Source organism: Salvelinus sp. IW2-2015, linkage group LG31 (genome assembly GCF_002910315.2).
Source record: "Salvelinus sp. IW2-2015 linkage group LG31, ASM291031v2, whole genome shotgun sequence".
Taxonomy (NCBI): domain Eukaryota; kingdom Metazoa; phylum Chordata; class Actinopteri; order Salmoniformes; family Salmonidae; genus Salvelinus; species Salvelinus sp. IW2-2015.
This window is the reverse complement of record NC_036870.1, coordinates 29304988-29316968: the sequence shown is the minus strand read 5'-3', so window position 1 is coordinate 29316968 and position 11981 is coordinate 29304988. Positions and strand designations below refer to the sequence as shown.

General features: G+C 46.1%; 1 protein-coding gene across 1 annotated transcript in view; it reads left to right on the top strand.

Moving 5' to 3' along the window:
* LOC111955783 (CUB and sushi domain-containing protein 3-like) overlaps positions 1-11981 on the top strand; it is a 47823-nt gene that overhangs the window by 23474 nt on the left and 12368 nt on the right. The window contains exons 3-5 of the mRNA XM_070436402.1: positions 1118-1229; positions 6149-6328; positions 7459-7524. Of these exons, the coding sequence (XP_070292503.1) occupies positions 1118-1229; positions 6149-6328; positions 7459-7524 (358 nt within the window). The remainder of the gene's footprint in view (positions 1-1117; positions 1230-6148; positions 6329-7458; positions 7525-11981) is intronic.

The window sequence follows — 11981 nt, the reverse complement described above, 5'->3', positions numbered from 1 at the left end:
GAGGGAGAGAGAGAGAGAGAGATTAAGAAATTAGATAGATAGAGAGAGATGGGGAGAGAGAGGGACAGGGGAGGAGAAGGAGAGGAGAGGAGACTTTGCTGGCTGCAGCCTAATGATATTGAAGCAAAGTGAAGGAGATATTGTATCCCAGAGATAAGGCCATGAGTCTTATTACTCGTCAGACTGTGTTTCAGCACCGGGGACGACATGTTAATCAATTAATGTGTGAAGCCACTGTGTCATTCCATGACACGTTTTCATATTTCACTCCCCAGGCTCTGTCACACACATAGACACGCACACACACACACATAGAGTCGTGAATGCACACACACACACACATACACACACACACACACACATGGACTCACACACATCTACACACACACACACACACATGCAAACAGAGGAAGGCTGAGAGAGCTGAAAAGAGCTGACAAGGGCTAATCTGATATGTCGCTCTTTGAAAGGGCATCAGTGATCAGTCTGAACCAGGGAACGTGTTGGTTTGATGGATGCTGCTTAAACGAAACCTTTCATAGGGATTCAAGAGTTGACGCGTGTGTGTACATCACAGCCTTTGTTTGATAGCAACATCAAAGGTGATATCAAACTGGCCTTTAAATTGAAGCACTCCTATTCCTAGCTAGCCTGACCCCTCACGCTGAATACTCCAGCTGATCTATTCCTAGCTAGCCTGACCCCTCACGCTGAATACTCCCTCTGATCTANCTGATCTATTCCTAGCTAGCCTGACCCCTCACGCTGAATACTCCAGCTGATCTATTCCTAGCTAGCCTGACCCCTCACGCTGAATACTCAAGCTGATCTATTCCTAGCTAGCCTGACCCCTCACGCTGAATACTCCAGCTGATCTATTCCTAGCTAGCTTGACTCCTGACGCTTGAAGCCCAAGGACTTTTTATAGGCCTCTGAGACTAGTGTGAATATAAGAATATGTTATACTCTTTATGCCTTTGTTACTATAACTACATAGATCCTAACGATGGTGTGTGTGTGTGTGTGTGTGTGTGTGTGTTGTGTTGTGTTGTGTTTCTCTACTCCTGCGCCTATTGGAAATGCAGGTGCACTCAGTTGTCTCTCTACTCTAACACAGGTGGGCAGCATGGTGGCGTTCCAGTGCCATCTGGGTCACCTGCTCCAGGGCTCCACCACCCGGCTCTGCCAGGCGGACCTTACCTGGAGCGGCTCCCAGCCAGAGTGTATCCGTGAGTCACATCACACCCCCTACTGCCGTGGTTCTGATGATGTCACGGGTATCAGAGGGTATAGCTACAGCCGTTATTGTGACTGGGTCAAAGAGGGACAGTATAGGGAGGGGGTGGTTCTCAAACCTCTCCTGGGGGACCCTCAGACATTTTCACAATTTGTTGTAGCCCTGAACTAACTCACCTGATTCACCTAGTCAAGGGCTTGATGATTAGTTGACTAGTTGAATCAGGAGTGCTAGCTGTGGAATCGATCAAATACATGGAACGGTCCCCAGAAGAGGTTTGAGAACCACCCCACACTGTCCCTCTGTGATGCCTAGTCACAACAACTGCTGTAGTTATACCCTCTGATGCCCATGATGACATCATCATAGGAAAATCCCCCATTATATAATTGCATTTATATGGTCATCCCATTCTAGGATTATATTTCTATGATAAACCCATTCTAGGATTCTAGTTCTATGGTCAACCCATTCTAGGATCGTATTTTTATGGTCCTGCCATTCTAGGATTCTATTTCTATGGTCAACCCATTATAGGATTGTATATATCGTCAACCAATTCTATGATTCTATTTCTATGGTCAGCCCATTCTAGGATTATGTTTCTATGGTCAACCTATTCTAGGATTCTGTTTCTATAGTCAGTCCATCCCCGACTCTAGCTAGGGTCCTCCATGATATCCGTCACTTCTGGCCATTCTCACTGCCATCACTCTGACCGTGACATGTCACTCTGACCACATCACCGTGTTCATCTGTAAAACAAACACATCTTAGGAACCACTGACAATTTTTTACACATTAGCCACAAAGAGTAAGAAGAGGGAGAGAGAGAGAGGGAGACGTGATGTGGTCCTAACTACACTAGTTTGTCATGGTTCTGCCGTACTGACGCTCAGAAAGTGTGGCTTGTACTGTATATCTTTGAGGATTATACAGCACATCTGTTATGTCAGGCACAGGAGTCTTGCGGGTGATTACATGCAGGTGTTTTGAAAAAAGTTTTGCTTGCATAAGAGCAGTTGGCTGTTTCCTAGGTAACAAGGATCTTAGCAGGATCATGGCACAACTATCTCCGTTAGCGCCTGCTACCGAACCAAAGGGCTTCATTACTTTTTCAATGATAAAGTAGCGCACTCTGCCAAGCTTCAAGGTCATATTTAATAACTGCCACTTTGAAAATTAATTCACATTATTGGAAACAGCAAGGATCATTTTCTACTCTCACCGTCACAGCAGGTGAGCTGATATATCAGAGGGGAAGGATGATTCTCATGAAGAGATAATCTTTATGGAGGTAGACTCAGAGACCCAGCCTAGCGGGAGAGACCCTAACCTTCACATCGGCTCTCTCCCAAATGCCCCCCATCCCCTGTATAGGGCACTACTTTTGATCAGGGACCATAGGAGAATGTAGTTCACAATATAGGGGATAGGGTGCCGTTTGGAGGCAACCATCCACACGAATCGTCAGTGAGCCCCCCTCAGGGTAGTCTTATCCACTCAGCTACCTCTATGGGGATAGGGTGAGGCAGGGTGAGACAGGGTAAAGTGGGGTGAGATGGGGGGGTATAGAGGGGATGGTGGTGGTGGTCTCTTTTTGTCTCTCACTCACTCTCTCTCACTCACTCACTCATTCACTCACTCACTCACTCACTCACTCACTCACTCACTCACTCACTCACTCACCTATCCCAGGAGTGTTAATGTCCCCATCCAGGCAGGGAGGAGAGAAAGACAAACCCTGGTCTTATCTCCCCATACAGCCGGTCTCCATCCCTCCCCACTCACACATGCACGTCACTCCCACGTCACACCATGGCAAAGCACCCACCCCCATCACCCTCTCCATCTAGCAGTATAACGATATAGCACAGTAGTAGTATAAGGATATAGCACTTAGTAGTAGTATGAGGAAATGGTGTTAAAATATGATTTATATACACGAATTAAGTATAGGCTTACCGCAATATTAATGTATTGTATGAGAAAATGATTGGAATACAGATATAATTTCCAGTCAAATGGAAGAAGAAATGTCAGGGTGGCAGTGGATGCACACTCTCTGTCTGCCCAGCCATGGAAGATACAATCAAAGGCCCCAGCTAGCACATTTGGTTCCTTGGAAGTTGTGGGAACGTACGTTTTTGGTTTCCGATTAGGTTCTAGGAACGAAGCCATAAGTTTCCTGACTGGTAAAACTGAATGTCCTGAGAACGAATGTGAAAACGTACATTTTTAGGTTGCAAGGTGTTTCTGAGAATGTTGTATAATTACTTTGGCACGGCGTCAGTGAGATTTAAATTAAACCTATGATCTTCTGTTCTCTGTCCATGGAATTAGTCCACTGCRCCACCAGGATGGAGGCTAGCATGCCATGTTTTTACATGTTAGTCTATTCAAACAGACCCCCATTTCAAAGGAAACGAGCACTCATTAAGATCAGGTGTTGCCAGTTAGTGGACTTGGCCAACACACCTGAACACACTTAACAAGATAGAAGATAGAGTTTTGTTAATGCTGAGAACTGAACGATGTGAGAACATAACAATGTGAGAACATGAATTAAATAGAACCACAAAGAAACCTGTAGGAAACGTTAGGCTGAAGTTCTGAAATTCCCACAGAAGAACGCTGTATCTTAACGTACTCTGAACTATTTGAGAACATTCCCAATGTCAAACCAGTTCGAGAACGTTCATAGAACATTACTAAAATTGAAATTAAATGTAACCATGTWTGAACTTTTAGGAAAAATTCTGTTAAATTAATTAAATATCATTTTTTTAAAGTTTTTTTGTCAAGTTCCTAAAATGTGCTGAGAATGTTCCAAAACCAAGTAACTATTCTGCACCATTCCCAGAAAGTTGTGGGAATGTTGTATGCAAAATAACCATAGTAAACCACACTCTCACCAAGCTCTAAGAAACATATCGTCCTCAGAACATTATGTGCTAGCTGGGTGAACTCCCTTAAATCAGTTTGTTACATGGCTGACTTAGAGAGCATTGACAGATGGCTACCAATGTCAGATTGCTGTTCACTCCAAGCATCTTTACTCATAACTACATTTCACTCTTTCTGTAATTAGCCTATATTCTGCCAAATGTGTGAAGAAATGTCAACACCCAGTGTCACATAAATGTCATTGATATAGTACAATATGTGTAGGATTACTCACAGTGTGTAATGTAATATTCAGTAACTATACATAGCCCTTTTCATATTGGAATAAACAAAAAAAGAATACTTAAGTCTCACCATAACCTCCAACAGCTATCACACTGCCCCAAAATATCCCCCTGCCTCCTGTACTGTTAATCATCAAGAGACCCATCAACACACACACACACACACACACACACACACACACACACACACACCACACTACACAACCCACGCATTTCACATATACACACTACATCACACACACAACACACACATACACCGCATACAACACACACATACACACACACACATACCACACACACACATACACACACATACACACCACACACACACACACATCACACACACCACACACACACACACTACCACAATACACACACGCCATACACACATACAGTATACAATAACACACACATACAACACACACAAAAATACCCCAAAATAAAAGAGGAATGTGTGGGTCAGGTGGAGCATTGCTCCCTCCACCTACCTAATCCAGCCCACTTTTGATCAAAGATGGATGATAGTGGTTCACTGGCTTAGCTTGAGTGTGAGATCTCCTGCTGTTTGATCTTCCATGGGTTGGTGGGTTGGGGCAGTGACAGGTTAAAGACACACACACACACCACATGTTACACACACATTCACACTTCTCTTTTCATCGTTTGCATGCTGCCACACACATTTGCAGTCTGCATATCTGACCCTTTCGCGGTTGCTCAACTCAACTCCAGGCCATCTCTGTGTAGACGCTTGTAGAATGCAACCATCCATCCCTGAGAAGGTAACCAGTCGTATTCACACACACAGCAGCAGTAGGAGGTGTCTTTGTGTTTAGAGTGTTCTGTTTGTCTAAGGTTCTGGGTAGCCAGTGAATCAGTGCAGACTTGGTGTAAGCACATCTAGTCACTTGCAAGTGCAGGATACAAAAAGTGAAGTCATGAAGGAAAGACGTAAACCAGCCAGTGACTTTTGCAAAATAACGTAAAAGAAATTCAATAGAACTTTGATGGAGGCTGGCAGCTATGGGCAGATATTGAGAATAATTGTAGACAGATATGGGCAGTGAGAAGAAAATAGCAACAGAATATGGGCAGGTGCAGGTGAGAAGAATAGCAGTCAGATATGGGCAGATGGTGAGAAGATAGCAGACAGATATGGGCCAGGTGAGAAGAATAGCAACAGATTGTGGCAGTGAGAAGAATAGCAGGCAGATATGGGCAGGTGAGAAGATAGCAGACAAGATATGGGCAGGTGCAGGTGAAGATGAGAAAATGCAGTCAGATATGGGCAGATAGTGGAGAAGAATAGCAGACAGATATGGGCAGATAGTGAGAAGAATAGCAGCGAAGATATGGGCAGGTGAGAGAAGAATAGCAGACAGATATGGGGGTGAGAAGAATAGCAGACAGATATGGGGCAAGGTGAGAAGAATAGCGACAGACATGGGAAGATACAGGTGAGAAGAATAGCAGACAGACATGGGCAGGTACAGGTGAGAAGAATAGCAGACAGACATGGGCAGGACAGGTGAGAAAATAGCAGACAGATATGGGAGGTGAGAAGAATAGCAGACAGATATGGGAGGTGCAGGTGAGAAGAACCATATTGGTATGTGGAAAAAGCGCATCTCTCTCTTTCTTTCTCCTTTCCTCAGTCTCTTTCATTTGTTCCTCCTCTCCGCCCTCTTCTTTTCTCCCCCCCCTTCTCCTCTCCTCCCAGCCCACTCGTGTAAGCAGCCAGAGAGCCCGGCCCATGTGGAGGTGATGGGGATGGACGCCAGGGTTTGGCTACACCCTCCCTCTACTCCTGCCAGGCTGGGTTCTTCCTGTCGCGGGGGCTCGGAACACCGCGTCTGCAGTCCGACGGTACCTGGACCGGGAAGATGCCCATTTGTCGAGGGTACAGGACAGGAACATGCATGTCAGTGGTTGTGTTGTGTCTTGTGTGGCTCCAGGGTGAAGGTCCACCTAACTTTCCACCAATCCTAACCTTAGCCATGTGCTGTGTGTGTGCTGTGCGTTGTGTGTTGTGTGGTGTGGTGCGTCGGCGCTGTGTGCCACGTGTGTGTGTGGTGTGTGTCCGCGAATGGTAGTGTGTGTGTGTGTGCGTCGTGCGTGCTGTGCTGTGGTGTGTGCTGTCGTGTGTGTGTGGTGGTGTCGTCTTGTGGGTTGTGTCTGTGTGGTGTGTGTGTGGTGAGAACCGGGGAATTGTTGTGTGTGTGGTGTGTCCAATGGCATATGCTGATACAGTACAGAGGCTCTCTTGTGCCGCAGGCCGTGATTGCAGCCGCAATGGTATGGAGCATATTCACACACACTCCTGGCCACTGCTGCATCGCACAGCTGTGCACTGCAGGCCACAGAGTAATTACACACACATTAACAGATGTGTAATGTTGTGGGAGAAGTTCCCACTGTGCCAGGCTGCTCTGCTACCACTGCAGCAGACAGCATCTTGTGCTATTCTAGTGTCTATCATGCCAGTGCAGTGGAACAGACAGGACACCGATGGCACTTACCTTCACTGTCATGTAGAGGGCCACAGAACACGCCCTACTGCATAACCCCATACATGCTTATTTCTGGGTTTCTCACTTCGTCTTGTTTCTTCTTACCAGATACCTTTTATACTTTTATTACCAAAAACATAATGAGAGGAAAGCTTGCAAGTAAGCATGTCATTGTACTATGTAGACTTCGCTGTATCCTGTGAATATCCGGAGGACAAATCAACTTTGATTTGATTAGATTTTCTATCATTTGTACAAGATGTCATGCTTGACTTTTACATTCCAGGACACACCATATGCATTTATTACCCAGATTACCCAGATCCAGATATTTAGAAATTCCACATCCAGAACTCTAAATGGAACTGACAATAGAACTCAGAATTCGACCCCAAGGAGTTAAATTGCATTATCTCTTGATGTGTGTTGCTGATGTACATCAATACATGATTAGTAAGTCCCCGCATGGGGAAGTTGATGTGACATAATGGGACTAATGCTGTTTTTTTGTCTCCTATAGCTGGGTCCAAACTCTCAGAGAAGCCCATCAAGCCAGTGGCAGGGACACCCAGTCCCAAGCTGAACGGTGAGTGCCTGACTGAAGTGTCATCACCACACACACACATACACAGACACACACACACACACACACACACAACACACACACACACACACACACAACACACACACACACACACACCACCACCACACACACACACACACACACACACACCATTACAGCAACATCAAAAATAGCAATGTTCTGATTACAAAATATTACTCTGATGCGGTACTGTAAAGTGCAGCTAGCATTCACAACAGAATGAATATGAACAGCTTCATCTGGCCTCGCAGGGGCGAGCGCTTCGCTAATAGCACCTCAGAAGGACTGGTGTCCTTAATTCAATCTTGAGTGCCCCTCTTGAGGGACTAGAAGTTAATGAAGACTGGAAAAAGTGAGTCTGACGGTAAAACGTCCCGGCAGCACAGGCCTGACAGTCTTATGCTCTCTCTCGTTCTCTCTCTCTCTCTATTTCTCTTTTACTCTTTCTCTCTCACGGAGTAATCTGTGGTGCCGTGATACTGTAACGCCGTCTTTCTCCTCTTCTGAGGAGGAGCAAGGATCGGACCAAAATGCAGCGTATTGTGAAGACATAAACACGTTTATTTAAACGAAGACGAAAAAACACTTGAACAAACCACAAAATAACAAATGACGTGAACAGACCTGAACTTGAGAACCAAAACACATGAACGCACGAACAGGACGGAACACACGAACGAACGAACGAAAACGAAACAGTCTCGTGTGGTACAAACACTGACACAGGAACAATCACCCACAAACAGTGTGAACAGCCTACCTAAATATGGTTCTCAATCAGAGGAAACGTAAAACACCTTCCCCTGATTGAGAACATATCAGGCTAGTTGACAAACCTAAACATAGAAACAATAACATAGACTGCCCACCCAGCTCACGTCCTGACCATACTAAACAAAGACAAAATAAGGAAATAAGGTCAGGAACGTGACAGTACCCCCCCCCCCCCCCCCCCCAAGGTGCGGACTCCGACGCAAAACCTGAACCTATAGGGGAGGGTCTGGGTGGGCATCTGTCCACGGTGGTGGCTCTGGCTCTGGACGTTGTCCCCACCCCACCATAGTCAATCCCGCTTCCGTGGCCTCCTCCTAACGGCCACCCTCCTATTAACCCCACTGGTTAAGGGGCGCACCGGACTGGGGGACGGCACGGACGGGCAGCACCGGACTGAGGGCAGCACCGGACTGAGGGGCACCACACCGGACTGAGGGGCAGCTCCGGACTGAGGGCAGCACCGGACTGAGGGGCAGCACCGGACTGGGCAGCTCCGGACTGAGGGGCAGCACGGACTGAGGGGCAGCTCCGGACTGAGGGGCAGCACCGGACTGGAGGGGCAGCTCCGGACTGAGGGGCAGCTCCGGACTGAGGGGCAGCACCGGACTGAGGGGCAGCACCGGACTGAGGGGCAGCACCGGAGCTGAGGGGCAGCTCCGGACTGAGGGGCAGCACCGGACTGAGGGGCAGCACCGGAACGGGGCAAGCACCGACTGAGGGGCAGCACCGGACTGAGGGGCAGCACCGGACTGAGGGGCAGCTCCGGACTGAGGGCAGCACCGGACTGAGGGGCAGCACCGGACTGAGGGGCAGCACCGGACTGAGGGCAGCACCGGACTGAGGGGCAGCACCGGACTGAGGGGCAGCTTCGGACTGAGGGCGCAGCACCGGACTGAGGGGCAGCTCCGGACTGAGGGGCAGCACCGGACTGAGGGGCAGTGTGTGTTCGTTCGGAAACTTGTGGAAGGCTAACGTTTGAAACGTTTGACTTCAAGTTAACAATTTAAGACAATGCTACCCAAATACTAATTGAGTGTATGTAAACTTCTGACCCACTGGGAATGTGATGAAAGAAAGAAAGAAAAGTTGAAAAACATCATTCTCTCTACTATTATTCTGACATTTTACATTTCTTAAAAATACAGTGGTGATCCTCACTGACCTAAGATGGGGAATTTTTACTGGATTAAATGTCAGGAATTGTGGAAACTGAGTTTAATGTATTTGGCTAAGGTGTTGTAAACTTCCGACTTCAAATGTATATATTTCCTATTGCTATGAAGCTGTTGCAACCTGCAGCGTGTATTATTTACCTTTAAGATGCGTGTGATCTTGTTTTATTGCTCTCATACGTTTCTCTTGATGTCAGGTAGTTGGGTATTCTCAATATTATCTCACTATAAGGATGTTGTGATATGTAAGTTTGGAGTTGGGCAATTCTATTGCATTACTAGCTCTTTGATAAAATAGTTATTCTTCTGTGGCCGAACTGACGGAGGCAAGAAGGCGGATGCACGGGTCTATTTGAAAACAGCGCACGCCACGGAGAGACAAGAACCGAGAGGAGGGTGCTAGGCTACACAAATACTTCCCCTTTAAACAGGGGACGCGGCGGCGGGGGATAGATAGAGAGGGGAGAAGGGAAGAGATTTAAAAAAATAAATAAAAGGAAGACAGACGCGAGGGTGGGGGAGAGAGAAATAGAAAAAAGAAAGATGTCATCCTCTCGTTTTGAAAAGCCGAGGCGAAGCTTGGATTGCGGCCGATCAGGGGACTGTCTAGCTAGGGACACGATTTTACGGCACACCGAGGCTTTGGAATCCACCACCGCTTGCCTCTCGGAGCTATCGAAATAAATGACCCTTCTCCACGCATTTACAAACAACTGCGGACTTATTATTACTTTTGATATATTTTTCCTTATTTTCATAACCAAATTTATGCATCGATTGTGAATATAATTTTTCCTTGGGCTATAATATAAATATTAACAATGTAAATGCATAATTAAAAGCATGCATCAAACCATTTTGTCGCATTTTAGTCATGTTGCATCCTTTCGTCCCACACCATATAACAACATTTTAGTCTTAACATCATTCCTGTCATATAATATTGTCATATATGCTGACAGCCTTTCAAAATTAGATCATTCATCTTCAATAATATTTATTTTATTGAATGCACCGCGATTTAAACTTTCACACAGAAATTATTCACTGTTTGATATTTGAAACTGCAGAGAGGAACTTAGGTAGGCTATTACAAGCGGTGAGTGATTCATCAGTTGGCCCCAGGCCTATGGTTGGTTGGCCCCAAGTCTCAGGGGATATATAGTTCTAGTTTTGACACCTGCGAATAAAAGTATCTGACATCATCGTGCTTGACAATGGATTCTTCTGGAGTAATTTCTGTTTCAGGTAAGTTTGTGTGTGTGTGTCAGAGAAATAAAGATACACATTCTGTTTAGTTGTCTCACTCATCAGGGTGCTATGGCTGCAGAAGTGAATGCGACTTGGGATCCTGGGATCATACCACATGCTTATTATGTTTATGATGTCAAATAAGTCTTAAACTGACAGCTTGGTGAACTGTGCCCCTTACAGATTTGTTGTAGTACTGCTTATGAGGGCAAGAGTAAGAGCTTGTGTGTGTGGTGACTGGGGTCAAAGGTGGCATGATCCCCCATTGATGTGTATTTCCAGGTAGCCTAGTGGTTAGCGCATTGGGCCCAGTAACCGAAAGAAGTTGCTGGATCGAATCCCCGAGCTGACCAGGTAAAAATCTGTTTGTTCTGCCCTGAGCAAGGCACTGTTCCCCGGGCGTGGAAGATGTGGATGTTGATTCAGAGGGGTTAAATGCAGAAGACACATTCAGTTGAATGCATTCAGTTGTCCAACTGACTAGGTATCCCACTTTCAAGTCCTCAGCAGCTAATTATTGCGCTCTCATTTCCCCAGGACTCCTCTCTCACAGACTCAGTCTGGAGACGCCTCCAATCAGAGCTGCTTCCGGACATGACTGGCTCTGCACAGAGCCCCCTACAGAGCACATAGCCCCCTCCCCATCCACAGTGGACACAGCCGCCCTGAATGAAGAGCCTTACCTGGTGAGAATGCAGGTCTTGTGTACCAAAAGGCACCCTATTCTTATATAGTACACTACCAAAGTGGTGCACTGTGTATGGAATAGGGTGGGGGGGTGCCATTTGAGACACAGGATCAGGTATATTTACTCAATTGATCAATTCTACACAGTCTACAATAATATTAGAATAATAATATATGCCATTTATGAGACACTTTTAACCAAAGCGACACACATACAATTTTGTATGCGTGGTCCCAGTGGAAATCGAATCCTGGCATTCCAAGTACATCGCTCTACTACTGACTGAGCCACAGAAGACCACTATGTTATTCAATATTATCCAAATTCAATAAAAACATATGCAATCCCCAATAAACAACTAGATAGGAGGGGGTATGGAGGGGCAGAGGTTTTCTTGTTGTCAAGAGTCACAGCTTCTGCAGACTCAGCAGATGCACCTTGATGTCCTTCTTTAACATATCAAAGCTGAAAACACACACGCACAATCCGATATCTCTTCAGCCCCACCTGAACCATGGGATTTCTTACCAGGAAAAATGTTCTTTTCACACCCC